This window comes from Apteryx mantelli, chromosome 1 (assembly GCF_036417845.1).
Source record: "Apteryx mantelli isolate bAptMan1 chromosome 1, bAptMan1.hap1, whole genome shotgun sequence".
In the NCBI taxonomy this organism is placed as follows: Eukaryota; Metazoa; Chordata; class Aves; order Apterygiformes; family Apterygidae; genus Apteryx; species Apteryx mantelli.
The window spans coordinates 145558253-145584420 of NC_089978.1; the positions used below are offsets into that span (position 1 = coordinate 145558253).

Below are 26168 nucleotides of genomic sequence, written 5' to 3' on the forward strand. Positions count from 1 at the left end.
TCCCTTGTGGAAGTAAGAACAGTTACTTGTAGCTAATGTTTTAGTAAAGTGCCACTTTCAAGTGGTAGTTGTCCTTGTACATTTTTTTTGCATGTCCGTACATGAGAGAGAAATCACACTTTCTGGAACATTTCACTTGCATTTAGGGCTTTGGTAAATACAAATACCCCAAAATATCAAAACAGACATGATGAACATGTAAGGTTAGCAGCTGAATCATTTGCCCTTCCAGGTAGAATCTGTACATAACTAAGAACAACTGTGGCAAGGTGTTAAAATGTCAGGAAAATGAGAGAGGAAAAAATGGTGCCCCAAAACAAGGTAGTTAAGACACTTTGAGATGCCATTTGCAGTTTATGCCAACTTGGTATGTCCAGTGAAAGAAAAATCTCTTGAAAGCAAACTGTTTTTTTTTTCTCCCCTGTATGTAGGACAGCATATCTACTTGTCTGCACGGATTGATGGGGCTCTGGTTATTAGACCATACACTCCTGTTTCCAGCGATGATGACAAGGGCTTTGTGGATCTTGTTGTCAAGGTGAGAATATCACTGTGTTCTACTAGACCGGGCAACTTCTGAGCCCAGTTTTACACTTGCAGTGCTATGTGAAATCTGATTCTACCGTGATGTGCCAAATTCTGTTCAGTGATCTGCCATTATGGGTTTTCCTTATCGTAACAAGTAATGTGTGGTTACCTATAATCCATACGGCATTTTGCAGACACTTCTTTAGTCAATGTGTCTTGTGAGCTGCTATGTAATTTTCTGTATTTGCAGACTGCCATTTTCCACTTGCACATGTTCACACCCTTTTTTCTTTATACTTTTGAAATAATGAATTAACCTTGCCTGAACCATCAGTTTGTTCTGTGGCTAATGTAATATGGTCATCATGATGACCACAGATTATTAGAAAGAAATAGAAAAATTGTTGACCAAGACAGTGTGGATGTCTGATGTGTTTGGCAAGAGTGTGAGTTAAGGTCTTTTATATTTTGTGGTGATGTGTGCTTTGTCTCTTGGTAGTTAGAGTAAGCAAATATATATTTAAAGTTGATAGGAATTTAAAACCTGAATTCCTGCACTGGATTTCTTTTCAGAATTTTTTTCTTGAGTATCTTACTTTTGTACTACTAATAACATTTTGTTTATTTACCGTTAACTAAAAGTAAATTTGTCTTTTTTACCTACTTACCTTCATGGGTGTGTTTTTGGGCACTGAAGACATGGCAAAGGAAACTGTAAATCTTGGACTCATAGGAACACTTCACAGACCTGTCATTCCCAGGGTGGCTCTCCATGCATGCAAATGCTGCTGTGCTTGTAAAAATGGAGCTTGTTTCAGCTTAAAACTTTCACAGCCATGTAAGTGAAACCAAAAAAAGCACACCTTCAGCAATGTAACTACACCAACTGATACCTGTGGGTGAACAATTGAATCTTCAAGTAGTTGGTGTCCATTCTTTGGTTACCCTAACCTTGAGATGAACAAGTTTGGGGAATATTCCTTTGTAACTGAGCTGTCAAGGTACTTTCACAGATTTTTTTTCAATTTGGATTCACAGTGGCTGGGGTTTTTTTGAACTTGGGTGTCAGTTGTGTTTCTTGTTTAAAGAGCTTTTCTATGTTACAGTAATACAATAATGGAGAGATTGCGAGTCTGTGCTCAGTCTGAACAAAATCAGACCAAGGCTGGCATTTTAATTTTTATCAGAAAACTCACCTGTTTCTCTTTTTTTGTCAGTTGAATCTGCCTTGATAGTATTTCTTCTTGCAGGCATTTTATCCTGTGAATGAGGAATATGAATACATAAATATTTGCATGGCAGAGATAAGGGCAAACGCTCATATTTAAGCTGTGAGATTAATTGTTTCATTGTTATTTTTACCAGATTTACTTCAAAGGTGTTAATCCAAAGTTTCCTGAAGGAGGGAAGATGTCTCAGTACTTAGACAGCCTGAAAATAGGGGACACTATTGACTTCAGAGGACCAAGTGGCCTGCTTGTCTACAAGGGAAAAGGCAAGGCTGACTTGCAAAATATCGTTTATCCAAAGTAAACAACACAGGAAAGCATTGTAACATTTTGATGGGTGAATAGTAGTACTGTTCGTGTTTTTTCCATCAGAGTTCACGTCTTCCTTTCTCTGCACAAAAGAAATTGTGAGTCTCTTAATTAAGTCAACAGTGATCCTTGGCAGGGCAAGGGTTACATGACTGTAAAAGTGCTTATTTTTGATACAGTTCTCAAAGAAGGGAATTTGCTCCCTACTTATATGGACATAGTTTATAGACTGGTAGAAACACTTGGTATTTGTGCAGTCCAATGCTATTTTCCCAAGTGAAAATAAACTTTAGCAATAGGAAGTACTTTTATGCCAAGATGAAGTGTGTCATGTAGGTATAGTGCTGCCACAAATGTGCCACAAAAACCTTCTGGCAGTCCTCTGAGCAGCAGAACTTAGAGACCTGTCTTTGCAGAGCTTTGTATTTTGTTTCGTGTTATCCTGTATGAACAGATGTGTAAACACAATGTTTCCGGGAGTTTCAAACCCACTGTCAGGTTTGGCTGAAACTGACAAATTAGCCAAAAAGGAGGGCTACATACAATATACAAACCATATAACTACTTACAGCTCTCTTTTTGTGGTAATTAGGCCAAAAAATCAGTGCTATCCAAACAGTCCAGTTTTGTATTGACTATCTGGCCTAAGATACAGTGCTATGAAATATGCTTTTTACTGGTTTAACAGATTATGGGCTGAGCTGTTTTGGGGGGAGGGGCAGGGGGATTAGTCAATAATACTGGCAGAGCAGATGCAAGAGATTGCTCCTCTTTTTCTGGGAAAGAGCTTTGTGCAATCTGCGTTACAAAATAATAAGGCTGAAGAACCTGGAGGACTGAGTGTTTGAGCTGGGCCTTTCTGCCCGTGTTGTTTGATCCTGCTTTCTTCAAGGAAATGATCTTTATCCTAAACTGGGGTTAACAGCAGAGGTGAAGAACACGGGCAGCTGTTATGCGCAGTATGCACCCAGGAACCGTTACAACATAATCCGTACTCGAGGAAAGCAGTTAAGCAATAGTGAACTCACTGCATTAAAACAACAAAACCACAAAGACAAACTCATAGGCCAACTGCTTTCTCTCAAATTTGGCTGTGACGGTATGCAATCTTCTCTGCCCCGCAGTGCTATAAGGCAGTGCTCTGAGGGTGACAGACTGTCTGTGTCTTGCTTTTACTAGATGCAGACTGGTTTGGTTGATAACTGGACACTGTGCTGAATCCTGTTTCCTTGCAAATTTGGGGTTTTCCTTTAACATAACCTGCATGGGGAAAATCAGCTCTCTGAGCAGATTAGTTCCTTTGGGTAGAACTGTTTCCAGAGATCTGGGCTTCTGATTTGGGCAAACAGAAATGCAGGTAGTGACAACTTGATGCTACAGTCCAGAGTAATAACCCATGTCAGTGTTTGATGTTATCATCATATGTCTTAAAATCTCTAATAACCTTTTAGGGTCTATTTTTCTTCCTCTATTTTGCAAATGGGAAGGGTGACAGGGCTGAAACCAAGTCAGTGAGTTGTACAAACTGGAAAGGTATCATAGGCCCAGTGTTTGCTGCTTTCTTCAATATTTACCATCTCTCTCTCTTTTTTCAGGCCAGTTTGCTATTCGTCCTGAAAAGAAAGCTGAACCAGTTTTAAAAAACGTGAAATATGTGGGGATGATTGCAGGTGGGACTGGTACGTATGCATAAAGATTCATACTTGGTTTCTGACATCTGATAGATGTGTTCGTTCATAGTTTCGCTTGCTCACACTTTCTTCACACTTTACACTTCTCTTTCAGGGATAACACCTATGCTGCAGATCATTCGAGCTGTCATGAAAAACAAAGATGACCACACCATTTGTCAGCTGCTTTTTGCTAATCAGGTAATTCTGTCCTTCTTACTGTTTATAAATCTTTCCTTAACAAACAGAACTCCACTCAGCAAATGCAACTCTTGCTGAGAAAGCACAGTACAGAAATAGAAGCCCTGAGGGAAGAATGAACTGAAATGTCAAAAACTTCCCATATATAAAAGCACTGTAATGAATTCTCATGTTAGCATTACTGTCCAAGTGCTCATGTTCTTCCAGTTAATGGTCACTTTCTTGTGTGTCTCTGCTCTGTTTCTAATCCAGTTTACAAACATTTTAAGACTCTGAGTTTCTTTGTGCCAGTTGTTAATGTGTTTTGGGCAGACTTTCAGAGCTGTCTTTCTTACATGAAAGAAGTAGCCATCTGCCTCCTTCAGTAATTACAGCTCCTCAATTTCAGAGTAGGTTTTTTGTGTGGAATCTTTCTGTTTGAGAATGCATTAAATGAGATAAAATTTAAAATTGGTCTCCAGCAGCTTCCTTGAACTAGAGCTGTGATTCTGCGCAGCTCTCTCCCTCCTTTCGTTTCCATTCCCTCCTTCAGTCCTTCATGCATTTCTTTTGCTCCTCAAGGTTACCATACCAGTGTTGGACAAAAGGGACTCTCTCCTCCAAGAGTACTTGTGATGGATCTTGTCAATAACTAGGCAACCCATATGGTGGTCTAGTGTTAAAGTGCACACCTCTCTGTTTTCTAACATTCTTCTAGTATTCACCTTTTTGCTTTTAAACTTCTCCCTCCTAATGCTTATCTGTTTCTGGATTATGAGACATTCAGGCCTGTATTTTTAGCTTCTTTGGGCTCTCCTCTATCGTTCCTCTACGCTCTGATACTCAATATATTCTCACTTTCTTTGTACCATATCTGAATTATAAGACAAAACCATTCTTCTCCCCAGAAGTTATGATCCAAGTGACAGTGTAAGCATCACTCTAGTGCTTTGCTGCTGTAGACCCCATTAAGAGACCTAGCGGTGCCCTCTGGTGCTGGTTGGTGCAGCTGCAGCAGTTGATATAAAGCAACCTGCTGACAAATGGACAGTCAGTAAAGCTGGCAGACTGGAGTTTAAGGGTTTTTTTAGTATGTGTTTTGCTGATATTTTATTTTGACCCTCCTGAAAAGGCTATGTTGATTATAGATGACCATGTTTGTGGGTCAGTATTGTGTTTCTAACTAATCTATGGCTTGCCTGCTTCTAGATCATCTTACATGTAGTTTTTTGGGGTCCTGCTTTGAGTTGATCAGACTCAGTAACAGCCTTTTTGGAACATGTGCAATTGCAGGTCCAGAAATAGGCACATTCTTGGCAATAGTTGCTGGTGCATTCCTCCTCACCCCTGCAGTTCCAGACGTACTGTCCATAGCACCAAATTAGTAAGGCTGTGGAGGATGATGCCGCTTTTAGTCTCTACCCTGTCCCTCCCCTCCTGAACTTCAGCTGCTCTTATGGGAATAAGGCTTTCTTTTGGCGTTCAAAGATTTTGCATCAGGGAGGAGCAGAACTTGATACCCTGCAAAACATATGTTGTTCCAATCAGAACTTGATACCCTTTCGGGTATTTGTTGTTCCACATCCTGTTTAAAAGCTAAGCAGTCTCTATATGGCGATGTTAATGAAATTTGAGTGGTGAAGGTGAGAAACTTGACATTTTCCTGATTGAATGGTAGAGTATGGAGGAATAGTGAGATCCTTGTGCAGTGATGATTAGTTTTTGATGAAAGATGCTTTTGTAATGGGGATGCTTAAAGAGGGCTTCACTGTTACAGTGCTACAGCTAATTCCCCTTATGAGTGATGGTTCTGTGTTTTGATACAGGTGTTGCTTTGTTTTGTTCTATTCTTTAGAGGGAAGGCATTGCATATTGGTCAGGGTTCAGGGAAGTTTTGAGCTTGTTTATTAACTCTGCCACTGGATAGTCATGGAAATAACTTGCATTTGCTCTCTTTAGCTTCAAAAATGGAGTGGAATAATCTGTTCAATCTCACAGGAATGAAGAGTAGCTAATACTCAGTGGTCATCTGAGGGCTGTACTGAAACGCAGAATGTAATCGTTGTTTTTCCTTATCCTGCAGACTGAGAAGGATATCCTGCTACGTTCTGAACTGGAGGAGATCCAGATTCAGAATCCCAGTCGCTTTAAGCTTTGGTATACGCTGGACAGAGCACCTGAAAGTAAGATATAACATGCTACATGAGTACTAATGCATGTGTTTGGTAGGAGATGTGCTATGCCACATGCATACTTCTAGGCTCCTTTCTGGCTTAATGAATTGTGTGTTTATGCATCTCTGAATACATTCAGTAGCATCATTCTTCATGTGATGCACAGAAACTCTAGATGTAATCAGGCAGTGTTTCCAAAGCTACGAAACTCTCCCCAGATGAACAGCAGGGTAATGTTCCTCTTATGACTACACCTGAATATTTACCATTATTTACTCTGATCCAAGGTGACCTTCTCTTTCTCCTTTCTCATGGATATAAATCTAAGATGCTACCTTATTGTCTCATGTTTAGAGCATGCATTAAGGCAGCTGCTGTGGAGTGTCTGAAGCACTGTATCCCACTGAGGTGTGGCCAAATGCGGACTCTTACCTACCTCTCATTGCAGGGAAGTTCACAATAGCTGATCTTTCAAGGGAGGAAAGGAAAGGAGTCAGAGTAATTACTGTGCAATTACTGTGCAATGGTAGCTGCTTCCTAGGCAGTGGAATTGCCTTTGCATTAACAGTGTTTCTCAATGAATATATTGTTCTAAGTCAGTGCAGTCCAGTTCTAAAGATTGTGTGGCTTGTAGCTGGCTGGTCTAGGTGAGAGAATTAGCTGTGTACATGCCACCCTCAGCCATGCAAGTTTGATAAGGAGAAGGCTAAAAAATACTGCCTGGGGCCTCCTCTCTTCCCTAATTCCTTGTCATGCCCACCCACAGCAAGGTAGATTGACAGTCGTATTTACAGTGGTAGTTTGGGGTGGAGAGGGAAGAGCTGTATCCCTGCTCTTACCTTGTGGCCAAGAATACACCTCCCCGAGGAATGGCGGGGAGGGGCTGCCGACCCCAGAGTCTATTGCTATCATGTCATCTTCTGCAATTAGTTTTCTCCCTGACTCAGCCCCTGAATTTAAAGGGCAGCTTGGATTCAAGTAAAAGTGCTGTTCGTTCTTTTTGATATTTGTGAATTGTGAACTGACCTGGGCGGAGCTGATAAAAATTCCTGTCTCAACACTGTTCTGCAGAGTTTCACTGCCATACCTGAAAACAGACCAAAGCTGGAAATTTTGGATAGACTAGGGCAAGAAAAATGTGTCAATCTCATTGTGCCAAAAGCTTTGGGCCAGCAGTTTTTTGCATCCAGGACTGAGGATATGATAGGTAAACCTGCATTAACTGACGAGTTAACCTAGTATTAACTGACTAGCACAATGAGGGTTCCTATGGGGAACAACCTCATCAGCTAGAATTCTTGTAATCACAGAATCACAGAATCACAGAATCGCTGAGGTTGGAAGGGACCTCTGGAGATCATCTAGTCCAACCCCCTTGCTCAAGCAGGGTCACCTAGAGCACATTGCACAGGATTGCATCCAGGCGCATTTTGAATATCTCCAGAGAAGGAGACTCCACCACCTCTCCGGGCAACCTGTTCCAGTGCTCTGTCACCCTCACAGTGAAAAAGTTTTTCCTCATGTTCAGATGGAAGTGTCTGTGTTTCAGTTTGTGCCCGTTGCCTCGCGTCCTGTTGCTCGGCACCACTGAAAAGAGTCTGGTCCCATCTTCTTGACACCCTCCCTTCAGATACTTGTACACGTTGATAAGATCTCCTCTCAGCCTTCTCTTCTCCAAGCTAAACAGGCCCAGCTCTCTCAGCCTTTCCTCATAAGAGAGATGCTCCAGTCCCCTAATCATCTCTGTAGCCCTTTGCTGGACTTGCTCCAGTAGTGCCACATCCCTCTTGTACTGGGGAGCCCAGAACTGGACGCAGTACTCCAGATGTGGCCTCACCAGGGCTGAGTAGAGGGGGAGAATCACCTCCCACCACCTGCTGGCAACACTCTTCCTGATGCACCCCAGGATACCATTGACCTTCTTGGCCACAAGGGCACATTGCTGCCTCATGCTTAACTTGGTGTCCACCAGCACTCCCAGGTCCTTCTCCGCAGAGCTGCTTTCCAGCGGGTCAACCCCCAACCTGTACTGGTGCATGGGGTTATTCCTCCCTAGGTGCAGGACCCTGCACTTGCCTTTGTTGAACTTCAGGAGGTTCCTCTCTGCCCACCTCTCCAGCCTGTCCAAGTCTCTCTGAATGGCAGCACAGCTCTCTGGTGTATCAGCCACTCCTCCCAGTTTTGTATCGTCAGCAAACTTGCTGAGGGTGCACTCTGTCCCTTCATCCAGGTCATTGATGAAGAAGTTGAACAAGACTGGACCCAGGACTGACCCCTGGGGGACACCACTAGCTACAGGCCTCCAACTAGACTCTGTGCCACTGATCACAACTCTCTGAGCTCTGCCATTCAGCCAGTTCTCAATCCACCTCACTGTCCACTCATCTAAACCACACTTCCTGAGCTTGTCTATGAGGATGCTATGGGAGACAGTGTCGAAAGCCTTGCTGAAGTCTAGGTAGACAACATCCACTGCTCTCCCCTCATCTACCCGGGCAGTCATGCCATCACAGAAGGCTATCAGATTGGTTAAGCGTGATTTCCCCTTGGTGAATCCATGCTGACTACTCCCGATCACCTTCTTTTCCTCCACGTGCTTGGAGATGGCCTCCAGGATGAGCTGCTTCATCACCTTTCCAGGGATGCAGGTTAGGCTGACTGGCCTGTAGTTCCCTGGGTGCTCCTTCATGCCCTTTTTGAAGACTGGAGTGACACTGGCTTTTTTCCAGTCTTCAGGCATCTCTCCTGTTCTCCATGACCTTTCGAAGATGATGGAGAGTGTCTTAGCAATGACATCCGCCAGCTCCCTCAGCACTCGTGGGTGCATCCCATTGGGGCCCATGGATTTGTGGGTGTCAAGTTTGCTTAAATGATCTCTAACCCGATCCTCCTCCACCAAGGGAAAGTCTTCCTTTCTCCAGACTTGCTCTCTTGCCTCCAGGATCTGGGATTCCTGAGGGCTGGCCTGAGCAGTAAAGACTGAAGCAAAGAAGGCATTCAGTAACTCTGCCTTCTCTGCATCCTTCGTCACCAGGGCACCCACCCCGTTCAGCAAAGGGCCCACATTTTCCCTAGTCTTCCTCTTGCTACTGATGTATTTGAAGAAGCCCTTCTTGTTGTCCTTGACATCTCTTGCCAGATTTAATTCCAAACGGGCCTTAGCCTTCCTCGTCGCATCCCTGCATACTCTGACAACATTCCTATATTCCTCCCAAGTGGCCTGTCCCCCTTTCCACTTTCTGTATACTTCCTTCTTCTGGTTGAGTTTTGCCAGGAGCTCCTTGCTCATCCATGCAGGTCTCCTGCCTCCTTTGCTTCCTACTCATAGGGATGCACCGCTCTTGAGCCTGGAGGAGGTGATGTTTGAATATTAACCAGCTCTCTTGAACCCCCCTTCCTTCTAGGGCCCTAACCCATGGGATTCCTCCAAGGAGGTCCCTGAAGAGGCCAAAGTTTGCTCTCCTGAAGTCCAGGGTTGCAATCCTACTTGGTGCCCTGCTGCCTCCTCGCAGGATACTGAACTCCACCATCTCATGGTCACTGCAGGCAAGGCAGCCCCCGACCTTCACATCTTCCACCAGTCCTTCTTTGTTTGTTAGTACGAGGTCCAGCAGCACACCTCTCCTTGTTGGCTCCTCCACCACCTGTGTCAAGAAGTTGTCACCAATGCTCTGCAGGAACCTCCAGGACTGTTTGTGCCTAGCTGTGTTGTCTTTCCAGCAGATATCAGGGTGGTTGAAGTCCCCCATGAGAACCAGGGCCTGGGATCGTGAGGCTACTTCCAGGTGTCTGTAGAAGGCCTCATCGACTTCCTCTTCCTGATCAGGTGGCCTGTAGTAAACACCCACAACAGTGTCCCCCATGCTAGCCTGCCCTTTGATCCTTACCCATAAGCTCTCGACTCGCTCTTCATCCACCCCTAGGCAGAGCTCGATACATTCCAGTTGCTCTCTCACATAAAGAGCAACTCCCCCACCTCGCTTTCCTGGTCTGTCTTTCCTAAAAAGCACGTAGCCATCCATGACAGCACTCCAGTCATGTGAGCTATCCCACCATGTCTCTGTAATGGCAATGAGATCATGGCCCTGCGACCGCACACAGATCTCTAGTTCTTCCTGTTTATTCTCCATGCTGCATGCATTGGTGTACAGGCATTTCAGAGAGGTGATCGAGCACGCAGGTTTCCCAGGAGGGATACCAGAGGATCCTCCATAGCCACATCCCATGCGCACTTCCCTGGCTGCATTCACCTGCTGGAGGCATCCTGACTTGAGCAGTCTTTTGCCAGCTACCCTGGCACTATAACTCTTCCCTTCCCCCATCTTTCCTAGTTTAAAGCCCTCCTTACCAGGTTGGCCAACCTGTTGGCAAAGACCCGCGTGCCCCGCCTCGTGAGGTGGATCCCATCTCTCGCCATCAGTTGTCGATCTTCAAACAGGGTCCCATGGTCGTAGAAACCAAAACCCTGTTGCCAACACCAGCGGCGCAGCCAGTCGTTAACCTGGAAAGTCCGTCTCCTCCTTCTCTTATCCATCCCCCTCACTGGCAGGATTGAGGAGAAGATGACCTGGGCTCCCAGACCCTTGACCACCATCCCCAGAGCTCTGAAATCCTGCTTGATGGTCTCCAGTTTGCCCTTGGTGTCATTGGCGCCCACATGGAAGAGCAGCAGTGGGTAATAGTCCGAAGAATGGACGAGCCTAGGCAGTCTTTGCATGACATCTCTCACACGAGCCCCTGGCAGGCCACAAACCTCTCTAGACATGGGGTCAGGTCGGCAGATTGGTGCCTCCGTCCCCTGCAGCAGGGAGTCCCCCACAACAATCCGGGCGTTCCGGCAGGGCACAGGGTCTGTTGTCCCAGGTACTTCCCTGGCAGCCATGCCCATCTCCTCCTCATCCTGGAGGGCACTAAACCTGTTCTTCAGCTTCAGGTCTTCAGGAGGAGTAGGAGCCTTTCTCCTCCCACGAGCAGTGACCAGTTTCCAGTCTTCTTCTATGATGTTGTTATGATATGTAATGATGTTATGTTATGTAATGAACATGTAAACAGTGGGTTAAGGAGGATGGATGTTGTTATTTCATAACACTGGAGCTGGGAAGATATTCTGTTCACAGCTCTGTCTGAGATTACCTTGGGACTTTTAGGAAGCTTTTTTAAAAGTTAGCCCTTGTTTTCTCCATACATCAGTTTTCCACCTTAAAAACCAGGATGGCAGTTCTTCCATGTAGTGTAATTGTGCTGCGGACACGTGAGTGGAGTGTGCAAATACTACAGGCTAGAATGTCCCTTAAAAATCCACCCAAACTTCATAGCAAAGTGACTTGCATCTTTCTTTTCCTGTCTTTGTCCTCTTTTCCTTTTCCCCACTTTCATTTTTTTAACAGGTTGGGAATATAGCCAAGGATTCGTGAACCAAGAGATGATCAGAGATCACCTGCCCCCACCTCAAGATGATGTTCTGATTCTCATGTGTGGCCCTCCTCCAATGATCCAGTATGCTTGCATTCCCAACTTGGACAAACTGGGGTACACCAAGGACATGAGGTTCTCCTTCTAAAGAAGACTGATAATTCAGTGATCTCGTGTGGAAGGAAAGAAAAAACATTTAATGGGGAACAAGACAAAGTTACATGAGTGGCTGATGCACAGTGCTGAGAAGCTGCATTTAGGTTAAAATTGCTTCAGTTTTTCTAAATCTCTGGCAAGTAAGACACTCAAGCTTAACTGTACTCAAATTGTACTCTATTTTGCACAGAAACAACTGTATTGCAGAGAGACAGTGGTGCCGATTGTTCAGTTATATTGTACTTGCCATGGCTGTCCCATAAAAAGATTATATTCCATCTCAAGGACGGGAGGTATGGCTTCTTAGGGCACTGAACACTGGTTTACACTTTATTAGCACTGTAATCAAGTGGCAGTGATATCTTGCTTCCCAACACTGTGCATACTCAAAATTTTACTTGGAATGAAGTATGAAAATATATGGAATGTGCTGGATTATTTACCTTGCTTATGCCAAACTTTAATCCTTACAGAGCTTTTACATGATGAAGGCCAGGAGTTTGCCTTGTATGCATAATCTTTGCAACATCAGAAGCTTCAAGATGACTATTCAGTTGAAGGATGACGATTAACTTTTTATGACTGAAGTCATGCAAATTACCATGTTAATCAAAATAGAGAGGTAGACATCAACACAAAATTTGTTTCCTGTGTATTTTGGAATGGCCTCTCTTAAATGCAAACACTTTTCCAGCTGTCCACTTCGAGTAGCCATTACCATCCCCGGGCAATGAAAGGAACTGTGGAAAGCAGGAGGCTTTATTCACTGTTCTCCAAAACAGCTAGGAATCTATGCTTGTATGTGTTTTGAGTACTGAAAAAAATACTAACTTCTGTATTTACTTTTAAATAGCAGAAGATGCTGTATGAGTACAAAAGCAGTTGTTCTGCATGTACCATGCAGGAAGAATACCTAGGTAACAACGGGGTCTAGTTTTGGTTTCCTGTTATCCATAGATATCTGGAACAAGGGGAGCTCAGTGCTCATCGCTAGAGTGGGTTTCACTAGGTAGTCCAACTTTGGATGCGGTAAGCAGGAGCCTCACCTGCATCTGCATAATTTGCTCAGGCAAAACTCCAAATGATTTGCTTGAAAAGGATGCATGGGAAAAGCCTTAAGTCACCTAACTGACGACAAATTCAAGTGTCTTGCTGAATCTGAAACTGTTTCTTAGATGCTGTTTGTTTATTATAGCTCTGATTTATTTTTTTTTATTTACTTTTTTTACAGCAGCTTTTTACTTAATCTGCAGTAAACTTAAAGCATCTTGATTGCAGAATCTTCTGCTTCCAAACAACAAAGATGCTACTGAGATTAAAGCTGTCCTGCAAGGAATCTATGAAACTAAAAATCTTGTTCTGGTGATGGAAAACAGTGGTTTGAAAGGATATTTAGTGAAATGCAAAGTAATGTGGATGTTAGTTAGCTACAAGTATCAGTGTATAATATCACTTTTTTTGATGATTTGGGTAGGTATTTTGAAGCTGTAATTGGCCATGTTTCCTTTTGTGCCTGTACAACAGATGGGTATTGTGGAATTAAAAGGTTAATTTTCAGTGTGAAATAAGTAGAGAAAAAGATACTACGGTTTATTTAAGGAATCTGGAATGAATAATACTATTATTAAACTTACTTATTTTATTAATTAGACTGTTGCCTCTGAGATCTTGAATTTTTGGTGTTTGCTTCTGAAACTTGTTCTTTATTACCATGCTCCAAAGTTTAAATAAGATTCAATTATGTTTCAGTCTGTCTTTTTATGAAGCAAAATGTGGAAATTTGAGCATAGTTATCTTGCTGCTGGTTTACATCAGTGTGGGATAAACATCATAGATTTTTTTCATGACTGTAATGAAGTTTACTTGTCAAAAATAGCTAGCTGTTTAAGCATAAACTGTTTTTGTATTACTTAATCTACATACTCAATTACTGGCTTTTTTCACATCTGTGTAAGAAATAAAATATCTTGCAGGTGAATCACCTGTGTGTTATTTAGCGCATCATCTTCATAGATGATAGCTCTTTCAACCTCTTAAGAGACACACTCTAATTGTAAAACACTTTCTAGAAGGTGAAAGTTCAAAAAAGGTCTGTTTGCTTTGATTACCTAAGTGCTTATCTGTTCCTTTGCCTGAGTTTGGTGAAGACCACTATATTTGGATGCCTGCTCAGGGAGTAAACATGCTCCTCCCCTCAATCACCCCAATCTGTTCTTATTATCTTGATTTTGTACATCTTCCTTGTGATCATGTAGCTCTTTTATGAAAAAAAAAAAAAAGAAAAAAGAGGTGTTTTTTTATATAATTTACTGAAATAAAACTGAGCCCTGGTCCCTTTTGTTTTGTGGTCGTGTACAACAGCATTTAAACAGATAAGTCAAAAATGTCATTTTTGTTACTTTTATGATTCTTTGAGCCAATTTGTCTATTTCACAGAAAATGTGAGCATTCCTCCAGTTTTCTTACAAGATGGGCTGAGTGCTGCCAACCTCTTTTACGATGTAACACAGCAACTGAGGAGACATGAACTTCCTGCATGAAAGGCATTTTGTGAAAAGCTGACCAAGAGAAATATGATCAAAAGGCCTCCTGCTGCTGCTTTGCCTCCACCAGAGATGGGTCCCCTTCACTTATTGCTGTACGGAGTGAGACAGGCCTCACTAATAGTGAAGACGCATACATCAGGGCTTCTTCTCTGAGTGCTGCTTCCTAATTGTAACAGAGGATCTGAGGAGGAGGTAAGAAATGAGACTGTCCTTAATCTCACTCCTTTAGTTGGGTCATGAGCCTGTGCTGTTTCTTGTGGTGCAGCAGGCCCAGCTGTTTCTGCCACACAGTGCCAGCCTGGGCCTGCACCATTGCTGCAAGCAGCTCTCAGGTCTGGGACCTGGCATAGGTGTGGGGCAGTAACCAGTTGCCCTAAGCAAGTCCTCATCTATCCAGGATTCCCCCATGCCTAGTTACTGAGGGGGCTCTGTATGCTTTAATCTTTTAAGGCACAGTGTGACAGATAAGGAAGTACTGGTGGTTTAATAGTGTGCTTATCTACATTTTCTGGTAAAAATAACTGGGTTTGCAGAGAGGAGCCTCAGTGTTCCTGAACCTTTCTCCTCTTGAACCTGCCTCAGAGAGCAGGGAGGGAGGAATAGGAGGAAAAGGTGGCTTGGGCAGTCAGTATAGCAGCCAGGCTTTTCCTTCTGTTTGTAACTTCTTACACATGTGTGCGGTGGGGAGGAGGCTGTGGGAAGGCTCAAGGCTGGCACCAAACCAGGGAGGGGAGCAGCAGGGAAATGCAATTTTCCTTGCTCAAACAGCCTAATGGGGTAGAGGTAGCACTGCTCAGTGCTGCAGTACTTCTGGAGCTCTTGCCCGTCTTGCCGTCCCACAGTTTGAACTAACAGCATAGGGCACTGTTTTCAGACAAACAGATCTGCCTCGATCAGTGTGTAGCACTACTGTTTTACTCACAAGTTGGTCTGCATCAGACTGTTTCCTTCGTCTGGCCTGTGCTTGCCTCCCAGCAATGTGCTGTAAGAGCTATTGCTGCAGCTAGTTAAAGTCTACCACATGTGCAATTTGATTAGAAGTGCTTTATGCACCAGCATCCTGTACTGCTCCAGCCCCCTGAGCAGGCCATTCCCAGAACGTTTCATCCAGTTCCCAAGAGGACTCCGGCAGCTCTTCCCCTCCCCACCCAGCCCCATGTTTCCCATTCCCCAGGTCCACCCTTGCCAGAAGGAACTTTAGGGACTAGAAAGAGGGGAAGAGCTGCCACAACCATGTCCTCTTGAGGACAGGGAAGAGGCAGAGTGGAAGCAGCAGCCAAAGGGCTCAGGGTGCTGAAACTGAGGGGTGGCTGCAGCCAGGCCCTGGGAGGAGAGACTGAGGGACACCAGCACTGTAGATTAAGGACACTGCTGCAGCATACAGCTGGGGTATGGGGAGGACAGGGCAGGGCTCTGCCAGAAGCCTTCCCTGAGTAATAAAACATACGCAACAAAGTCCCAGATCATCTCTGCTGGAGTTAGAAACTCCTGGTTGACCCAGCCTGCTGCTGCAGGGGTTGGATCCTTCTGTTTTGTACCTCCTGAAATAGTCTGTGCAGCTGTGCAGCAGCTGTGTTAACCCAGCTGGTGGGCTTATTCCCTCCCTCTCCAACCTGTATTGTATTGCCAGACTCGCTGCACGGACATGAGATTTTTCCACGTCTCAGAGATGAGCTACCCCCTGAGATGCCCCTGAGGGGCCAGTTGTGATGGGAGTTTAAAAGAATGTGTTTTTAATGTGTTACCTGGAAACCTCTGTAACTAGCTCTTGAAAATTTGCCTACAGGTTCCTGCTCCCCAGCCAGCAACTGCAGTGGTGTTATTAGTTGCATGTAATGATGGTATTAGTACACATTATCAATACAATGCCATTATATATATGGTGGCACAATTAAGCTGACTGTCTCTGAGGGCAGCTGAACAGAGGTTCTGTATGACATGAGGCATTTCACTAACAATATGCCCTATTTGGTTAAGTCAAGTCAGTATTCTGTTTCAAAACCATGCTGGCCTTCTAACTCTGTGATTTGGGGTCTAGACCACTATGTAAACCTGTATTTCACTGTGTATTTTTCTCATCTTGCAAGCTGAAAACTCAGTAAAGCCAAAACAACTCTAGGTGGTTTGTTTGGGAACTCTGGTTTGGGGGAAAAAAACAACTACTCCAGCACAACAGAAATAGTGTGAGTACTCGGGTCAGCTGAAAAAAAAAAACAAACAACAAACACACACATTTGTGTGCATAAATACCTCAATTATTATTTCTTGGGGGAGAAATACTAAGTATGTATCTTAAATTAGAAAAGTTTCTTATATTAAAAAAGGGTGGAATAGGGTTTTTTTGCTGCTATTTTCTTGTTCTGAAGAATTAACTTGGCTAAGCTAATTAGCCAATTGCAGCAAGTTTCCTGTTTGGACAGAAATCTTTCTTCTCTGATCTACCCTTACACGAGCTCTCAGGCTCATCCTCAGCAGTTTTGTGCATTAACCAAACCATTCATTAACAAATGCTGTCGAAGAAAGCAAAAAACCAAAATTATCTTTGCTTTTACTAACTAACTCTATTACATGAATTACCATTGGATTAAACAACCTGCAGTCAGCAGTTTACCTGGTAAAATGTATGTATGTTCAGTTACAAAAGCATGTGGTATGGCTGTGAGTCACCTGAGCTGAGACTACGGTTCAGCTTGGCTGAATAAAAGAACAAAGTCAAATTTACATTGTAAATACCTTGTTGTGCACGCATCTTTACCATTATTAGTACGTAGTAGTACAGATTCTTGGCAAATTCCCACTGTCTCTGAGGGCCTGGACTCCTGAGCTGAAACCCACAAGGCAACCAGATGAAGACTGTGACGCACTCTGGGAAATGTAGCTTGCGTCCCAAAATAAGGGCCAAACCAACACAACTTATCTGAGGTACCAGAGTAACTTTGGGGATATAAATTGAATGACCAGCTGCCCTCATGTGTAACTTTTAATCACTTTAATAATTCAAATTCTATATAGTCAAATCATTTTGATTTTCCCTTTCACTTTCCAAACTCCAAAAAGTATGGACAGACTTTTTCAGAGATGATAGCATTCTTACAGAATTGAATAGATTAAGAGGCAATTCCCAAACGAATACCAGATACAAGAAAGATACCAATCTAATGGGAAATCAAAGCTTTTCTGCTGGTCATTTATTAAAATAATCACTGCAGCTAGAATTTTGACTATGCTAGTTATTTAAACAGGCTTTCTTCCCCCCCCGAATGGTCATATAGTCTTCACTGTCTGCATATATCTCTATACCTTTACATCCTTTCTTTGTAAAAGTACGAGAATTATCCACTCTGTCCTATCAAAACCCCTGCTACACAAACAAAAATACAATTAAGCCAAAGCTGTAAAAGCAACTGTATGTCAGTGAACTATTTTGAGAATAAAAGGCCTCCCCTCCCCATACCAAGCCACGTTCGTGACTGGCCAAAAATTTCAGTTCCTTTCCTATTTGCTTTTATTCTCAGTTCACCTGTTAGCTTCAGTTCAGACTTCATGGAAATCTAAGACTGCTGGCATTTCTGCCTAGGCATCTTTATGACTTTTTTTTCTTTATAATTGTGTAAGTAACAAATAGCCTTTATTTCTCACTTGTCATAGGCTGACCATTTTATATGTATTTTATCAAGTATTAAATAGTAAAATAAGAATGACATTTTGAAACTATTTTTATTCTGTTAAGCAAAACAAATGAAATAAGAAAACTACATGCAATGGAATTTTGTGTCCACAAAAACTATTGACATGTGCCAAACAAAGTTACTTCAGAGTAAGCAGCTACAGTGCCACAGTGGCCCATAAACAAAAAGTCAGTGAATTTAGCAGTTTGAAAATCGATCAGTTTTTCCTTTCACTGTTTAACTAATTCTGAAACTCTTGTCAACTAAAACCAAAGGGAAATGGAATAACTCACTGCATAAATACAATTAGCTGCTAAAATACTGAAACAAATTCAGAGTGAAATACTTGTGCCTCCTACAGACGACTTCTATTCAGCTACCATGACTGGCCAGGAGCCTGCTTACATTGATGTGAAAGGCAAACCTCTCACTGACTTCACCAGGACCAGGTTTTTGTCCCAGTTTGTTAATTTCCCCAAGTTTTGTTTAACTACTACCACTGCTTTTTGCCACACCTTGACCTCCACAGCCACTTAGAAAGAACAGACTTTGCAGATGGGGCCAACACTGCCCATGCGTTTCTTCAGCAGGTTCACAGCGCAGAGATCCTTTTGTCACAGACTCAGTAGCCTAACACTGATTTATTTTTAACAGGCAGGTTATAGTCTTTTCATACAGCCTATTTCTAGCTCAGGGAAGGGCTTTTTCTCCTGATTATGAAACAGCTCACTCCTTCAGAGCTGCATTATTAAGTCCTTGTATTGGCCTTTGCTCTCATTCCAAATCTTACGATTAATAACAATATATTTTCGTTAGTACAGACTCAACCTCCTATTAAAAAAACAAAACAAACCCCTGCCTTTTCTATGCACAGAGTAAACAAAGGCTATGAGTCAAGTCTAGTGAGAACTCCCAAAGGCTTGGGGTGATCAGGCTTTCATCGAGTTTAGGCAAGACAATGATGTCTGGCAAACAAAATGTTCTGGAAAAATTACGTGCCTTCTATAAACACATTTGCTGGCAGGTACGTCTTGTTGATTCAAAACCTGGAGCGACTGAATCATCTTGGCTTCTGCTGATCCCAAGGCATGATCTAAGGGAATGTGATGGGTGGAGTGGGAAGGTGGGAAACAAGGGGGTGGCGAGGATGGAGCAAGAGAAGATGTAGGTGACGAAGAGATCAGCCCCAAGCATCCTTCGGTAAGTTAGTGCACAAAACCACTGCTGTTAAGAGAGTTATAGAAAGTTTATGTACACATTGCCCACCTCCTTCAGTCCATTTTTTGTGCAGATGCAGTTTTCTAACATGTTTTTGTATCTGGAAGCTGTCAGTACTCATGACAAACTGCCTTAGAGCATTCTTGCCTGCCAGGCAGCACTTTTGTTTCTCCTTGGCAACACTGTCTAGCATGACTCTGAGGATGTCCTTAGGCTTCCCTGGCACACCGAACATTATGAACAAGCCGAGGCAGTCCCGTCCCACCAGACAGCAGAACTTGGCCAGCTTCTCAAACCTGCTTTTGTTTTGGAAAACCTTTGCCAGCATGGCTTTCCTGCAGCCCTCATCAAACATAGCAGCCGGTCCACTTTCATTACAGAAAAGCTTGGCAATCTGTAAAGCCTGCCCAGCAAAGTGAAGTTTGATTTGCTTGTCAGCTCCAGAAAGAGTCCAGATCCACTCCACCCCAACAGCGAGGATTGCTGCTTGGTCATTTTGCTGGTTGTGATACGCTCCTCCACTCCCTTTTCAACACAGAAGCTGATGAAGTTGATCAAAAAGATCTCGCTCAGAGTGTTTGTGGCAGGGTGGAATTTGCTCTGAGGATCTACAAATCCAAGATAGTCTTTCAGCCTTTGAGATGCATGGACCACACCTTGGCTGGACACTTCCCAGATTACTAGATTTTCAGCCTTGTTCTCCTGCTTGTCTTCATGTGATATTTTCTGGCCCATTTTCTGTGCAAATGAAGATCTTCCCACATACAGAATACCTCAGGGAAGTCCCTTCCTTTACCAGGGAAGGCTCTGTAGTCACTGGGAACACTCATACCTATTAATATGCACAGTGGTTACTACCTGCCACCTAGATAAAAGTCATGCCACTGGCAGAGCTAAGCTGTGTTAACAAACTGCTGTTCTGGAGGGCAGACACCAGTTCTTCTGGTGTGCTCCTTTGCAGCTCTCTGAGCAGAGACTAGCCCAAGAGGCTGAGGAGCTGTAACACCTACTGAACTCATCTCTGTTTGTTTTCCTTAGTTAATTCCAGCTCCATTTGTCTAACTGATCTTATCTCATTCTACTTCTAGGACTATTATAAAGAAACCACTTTATTGGCACTGTGTGGTTCCTAGGCATGAATCTATTATTTTTAGTCACTGAGAGGCGCAGTGAGCATCCAAACCTGAAGACATCCAGAGGGTGCATGAAATGGTGTGGTGGTCTGTTTTGGCAGGCTGTTTGCATGTATTAACTGCCGTTAATGTCAGTGCCATTAACTGTGCCATGACAACACACATGGACTTAGTTGGACTTCTGGATCCCTTAAGAAGCTTGCACTATTGCCACATATAATTAGATTATCCCAGGGAACAATGGCTAGTCAATGCACCACCATGCAAGACTATCAAATATCTAACAAAATCTAAAAATAAACAAGCTTCCTAACCTTACAAAATGCACTCTTTCTAACTGCAAAAGCTGGAATGGGGGTTACTGCTGCAGCACGCTGCAGGCAGGAACCCTGTTCAGTTTTGGGTGCTGCTGGTGCCAAATTCTCCATTACAGTCTCTTCATCTGCCCAGGACCTCACCAGCATTCTTGAAAAACATACTCTGTCCTGTTGCAACTGAGTTCTTCCCCCTCCTCTTCATTTTGAATGAATGAATAAAACAATGAGGATTTCTCTTTCTTCTGCTCCCTTTCCCCTAATTGCTCAAAACCTCTCATTTGATCTCTTCCCTTCTGCTTGCAGATGCCTTTGCGTTCCTACCACCACTGGGGAAACTCCTTCTCAGGCACACAGGCTTGTCAGTCACTCCTCTGCCCTAGGACCTCCCCTCTCCAGGAGACAGATCGTCCTGCACGCTCGCTTTTTTTCTTCCACAGTTGTTCAAATGTGCCACAGGCCAGGTCTCCACTCCAGAGCTCCTTTGTGATCTCCTACCTACAGTTAAAGGGGACACCTCCTTTTTCCTATTCTTTTATCTTTGATCTTAACTCTAATTTCTATTCCTTTCTACTTACAGGTTTCTCAGCACCTAATACTCTCTCCTTCCTGACCAGGGCTCCAAATATATTGGCAACTCCAAAGGTTTCACTTCCATTTTTGCAGCTGCCTCAAAGAGTACTATCTTCAGTTGGGAGGAAGAAGATGAAGAGACTTGGTAGGAGAAGATCTTGCTGCAAATGAAAATGCTAAAATACTAAGGTGAAGCATGAAGTATGCACTAAACATTCACAATGACAAAGCAGTGCAAGGTATAAAAGCATGCAGGTAAAGTAAGTGCAACTTTTCTCCTAGAGGAAATGCAACAATACCTAATGAATGGAAATCAGAAGAGTTATTCCAGAGGTTATTCCAGATTTCTTCTCCATTTCTAAATATATATATATTTTAAGTGAGCAGAAAAATGCTGGGGTTTATCTCCACAAGCTCTTTAGGGGTACGTATCTTCTATCTTCTTTTGCCCATCACTGTAAAAAGAAAACAAATATTTATTATATTCTAGCTTTCAAAGGGCTTATTTTGTGTTCACAGAGAAACGTTGATCTTGTGCCCAGGAACAAAGAACAGAAGGAAAGATAGGGGTTCTGTATTTTCTGGTCTGTTATCTGGGCTACACTGGACAAAACATTTATCATCATTTGTGCTTGCATCCTAGCAACAAAACAGACTTTGGGGAAGCTTAATTCCTGTTGACAAATTAGAGCTCCTCTGTAGAAAGACTAAATACAGAAATAATTTTGGCAGCCAATGTCTGCTGCAGTACCATGTTCAAGAGACTGAGTGCCCACCTAAACATGAAGAACGAGGGTCTGCCAGACGAGCTCCAACGAGCCCCTCCAAGAGGGGTCAGTCTGCACCACCCCCCGCAGCAGCGAGCGCCAGACAGGGTGAGCACTGGACAGGGCACATGCTCCTCCGTCCGTGCAAGTGAACCTGATGCAAGGCCGCTGGTGTCACATGCCGATACACAGCGGCCCCAACACAGCAGCCTTTCCGCCCACCGCTATGCGTGATGGGGGGGACAGACACTGGAGAGTGGAGACATCCTCCCCTTTACAGTGGTGACAGCCTGGGCTGGTCTCTCGGCCCCCGCGTGGACTCACCAAGGAGCAGACAACAGGCAGCTGAGAAGCACTTTCTCATCACACGCTTCCAAACAGCCCAAGCTAGTTTGTGTCCAGATCTCAGAAATAAGTAAAAAAAGACTTGGGATAGTCGATTCCTTAGGTGATAGCTGACTTTTTCTGCAGGCATCACACACCAATGAACAGGCAAATACACAAAGCCTCTGCAATTTTGTCTGCCCCCTCTCCCTGCTTTGTCTTTCAAATGGGGGGGGGGGAAGCTTCCTAGGCAATTAAGAAGAAAAAAAGGGATACATTTAAAAACTACTAGCTTCCGGAAACATTTGGCATTTTCCAAAGATTTTATTGGATTTTACATGGCAATACACAGTAGTTATGCTGCCCTCTTCAAATACACACAAATTAAAATACCACAACGGTACCAACTGTGTGCACACATGCATGTTAACTTCCGAATTTTTATCACTTGCTTTCATATTATACCCCCATAAAAAAAAAATCAAAGTTCAGATGATAGGTAGCTTTGAAGGGATGACCTGTTTTCCAACAAGTAAATGCAGAAAAGGATTGTTCTGAATATAATTCTATTTACACTGGACTTCATACGCAATTGTTGATATGCTCATTAACAGCACTGGATTTAAATGAAATCTTTCTGAAAATATTTTTTTGTAGCTATTTCAGTATGTAATATTGTGTCACTAGCCCCTTTTTTTCCTGTGAATATCCAGTCGTCATGTTGACTAGCCAGAGAGTCTGCTAGAAGAGTGAATATACTGAAATGCTTTGCTCAGAAGCCCACACCACGGCTTCTGGTGCTTCCGCAGCATTTGGCAGAGCAGAGTCCCAAGCCCAACTTACATGTAAATAACAACCGTATTGCAGATTATTCACAGAAAGCAAGCCGTGAATTTGTATCACAGGTATTTGCACCTGAAAGCTGTCACTAAGCATTACAGAATGTGATATATCTGCCTAAAATAGTTCAAGCACCCACAAAATTGCAGAGGAATAAGCAAATTATTTGCAGATATTGTTTAGTCAGAAATTTTGAATAATGTATCAGTTGTGATCTTTTTGTAGACAACTCAGAAGTGGCATAAACTATTTTCTGAATACATTATGGATTGTTTGCCTGGCTCAAGTTAGGAGAGAGAAAATGGCAGCACTTGATATTATATATAACACAACTGGTCCTCATCAAATTTTTCATCTTTGTACAAAAATAATAGTCTACACTGCACATCCTTCAAAGAACCAGACTGGTAATAGCTTAGAAGCCTATAATAATATAATGGTAGAGTATGTCTCCAATCTACCCCAGCAACTGATGGGAGCACCTCTGAAACGCCTTAAAGAATCTTTTTTCCTTTCCTAACTTTGGTAACAATATTTCAGGAATACCAAAGTCAGCACAAATCTAACATCCTTTATCCCATATAAGCAATGTGTCAAAAACAGTCTCCCTTCCAGCAAAAATAGTGATGAAATGAGTGACAAATTCTTGTTAAAGCGAAACAACATTGCAAGGAACAATTCTAGCTGTTTTTTTCCCCTGTACAAAGCAAAGAAGCATCATGCCATTGTGCTAAAATACATGCAACATTCAGCACCATACAAATGACCATTTCAACAGAGAGTTACTTTTTTGTTGGCTTTTGGCGAGGACACCTTGTAATACAGAAAGTCTGACAAAAGATATCCACTGGCTAGTTAAGATTTTTGAAATCTGATCTTCAAAGCAGAACAGACTTCTGCTTTAAGAAGGTAAAATGATGAGCAACATTTTTGATATTTGATTTTTTGAGGAAAAGCCCCACCTTAGGTTTAATATTATGAAATAATATATTTCCTATACATTTTTCTATATAACTTTATTTTTTTTGCAACTACACCATCTTTACGTTAGTCACAGCACAGAAATATCCCTTCCATATGCAAGGAGTACTCTCAACTTCAAGAGGAAAATTCTCCAGAATATTTTTAAGTCACAGAAGTGTTAATAATCTTGTCTGAATGCTAGAACTGCTGCTGGGAGCAAGAAAAGATGCTTTTAAATCTGCAGTTACTGAAAGAGTCACTGCAAGAGGAAATATGCTTTATAATTGCTTCACCCCAAAATGGAAGATCATTAAACTGCGCACTTTGCAAAAAGGAAAGAAAGCAAACAGTTCCAAAGGTCAGCCTGCCTTTTCCAGTAACCAGCTGGTATGCAAACTGGGATAATCTTTTTACAATGCTTTCCCCTTCCCCCACGCCTCAAACTTTCCATCAGTCTATGTCACAAAATTTAAATTTCTGCTTTTATATGTACTTCATATACTTTCTTTTCCTTTTTTTTTTTTTTTTTTATAAAACAGTATAAAAATAAGAGCAACAGTTAAGAGTTACTTGGGAGATTATGCAGGGCACGAATAACTAAAATCCTATGTTGGATACTGTGGGAAAGGCAGAACTGGTATTTGTGCTGGACAAATCCATTTGAAAAGGACAGCAGTGACATCTTTTTTCAGCTGAGACCATAGAGAAAGCTGATGCACGACATCTACAGATGCAGTATTTCTACCTAACATCTTGTGTATCTTGGAACAGTATAAATACCTCAGGAAATGAATAAGCAAAAGGAGCATTATGATAACATGAAAATTTAAATGCAACACTCTGAAACATATCACCAGTTTGTACATTAAATATAGTAAAAACAATTTGCATTCACCAACCAGTGTCCAGGTGTTTCTTATGGCAACTTTAAAGTAGGCACCTTTTTTTTTTTTTTTTAATTCTCCACCCCCCAATATCACTTCTAACAAACAGAAGCAAGAGCAATGTAATGTACATGATCTGTTGCCCATCACATATAATGATGATGTTTCTTGCATGTAGGACAGTGAGCCTTTATCAGTGCCCGGTGGTTACTGTCACACATTGGAGTCCTCATCTGTTATACTGGTGCTAGGAGAGCGAGTCGTAAAGTCTTTAAACATTTCATCTTCTTTTAACATGTGCTAGAAAGGAAATGAGGGAAGAGTCAAGGTTCAGGCCTTCTTAACTAAAATCAACCCAACTAGAAACTGTCTGGGCTTGTGCCTGGCGGAAACCACCACTGTGAGTGCTGCCGGCCATCACTTTGTCCTCTCCCTCTGGACTTGCCCTCTCTGCTTTTTACAGCTGCACTGTAGCCTCGGTCAGGGGATCACGCCAGCTGCAAAATAACCCACCAACAATACAAACACTGGGAAGGAGGAGGAGATTTTTAACACACATTGGTTCCCTGATCAATTTATGGCTCAATTCCAGTCCTGCTGGCACAAACAGCTTGCAGAACACAGGCTGGAGAGTCCCTTCCACCGAGAAAACATGCAGGAGCCCTCTGTGGGCAACCCACCGCCCAGGACGTGCACTGGCCCTCTGCCCTGCCAGGAACCCCTTGCCCCCAGAGCTGTGGGGTTAGGTGCTACAAGGGGCTCGCTAGCACGGGGCAGTGGCCCCCAGGCCCCCAGCCAGCAAGTGCAGACATCTTCCTGACCCTTTTTCTTTTCCTCTCTGCCCCTGTGAGAAAAAAGGACCTCATCTGACCCCTTGTTTAGATGAGGCTTCACTACACCTAATTTGCACAGCATTTTACATCCCGCAGTCCTCAAAGACCAGTGGTGTTTCACCTCATTTAAACACTCAGCAAGTCCCACTATGCACTGAAATCCATCACAGCAATTGCCCCCAGAACTACAAAACTCAGCTGCCAACCCACCACTAATAGCGAAGAAAAGTTGTACTTAGTGTGTTCAGAGATAACTCAGGACCACTATTTAATACCGGAGACTGCCAAGGGTTTTAGACTAATCTTAGAAAAACAGAGGTCTTATTCCACAGATCCCACTTCTAAGGCTTACTGTCAAGTTGTTGATGCCTTCAGAAAATGCTCCTATTTGCCTCACTGTCCCTTCTGAATCTTCCATCTACAAGAAACAGATAATGGGAGACATAA

General features: G+C 43.0%; 3 protein-coding genes across 14 annotated transcripts in view; 1 reads left to right on the plus strand and 2 right to left on the minus strand.

The window, feature by feature from the left end:
• Window positions 1-13996, plus strand: part of CYB5R3 (cytochrome b5 reductase 3) — a 29369-nt gene extending 15373 nt beyond the window's left edge. The window contains exons 4-9 of the mRNA XM_067305707.1: window positions 432-538; window positions 1894-2023; window positions 3662-3745; window positions 3852-3937; window positions 6000-6099; window positions 11478-13996. Coding sequence (XP_067161808.1) covers window positions 432-538; window positions 1894-2023; window positions 3662-3745; window positions 3852-3937; window positions 6000-6099; window positions 11478-11650 — 680 coding nt within the window. The 3' untranslated portion in view covers window positions 11651-13996. The remainder of the gene's footprint in view (window positions 1-431; window positions 539-1893; window positions 2024-3661; window positions 3746-3851; window positions 3938-5999; window positions 6100-11477) is intronic.
• Window positions 13997-17888: 3892 nt separating this feature from the next.
• Window positions 17889-21486, minus strand: REP15 (RAB15 effector protein). Its single transcript, XM_013947314.2, is given in 4 exon segments — window positions 17889-19187; window positions 19189-19561; window positions 19564-21271; window positions 21410-21486. Coding segments are annotated over 3 exon segments (714 nt in total). The 5' UTR covers window positions 19826-21271; window positions 21410-21486; the 3' UTR covers window positions 17889-19108.
• Window positions 21487-22505: 1019 nt separating this feature from the next.
• Window positions 22506-26168, minus strand: part of PPFIBP1 (PPFIA binding protein 1) — a 125182-nt gene continuing 121519 nt past the window's right edge. For all 12 annotated transcript variants that reach the window (XM_067305732.1, XM_067305778.1, XM_067305784.1 and 9 more), the window contains 2 exons: window positions 26074-26139; window positions 22506-25188 (listed from right to left, as the gene is read on the minus strand). In XM_067305732.1, the coding sequence (XP_067161833.1) occupies window positions 25102-25188; window positions 26074-26139 (153 nt within the window). In that variant the 3' untranslated portion in view covers window positions 22506-25101. The remainder of the gene's footprint in view (window positions 25189-26073; window positions 26140-26168) is intronic.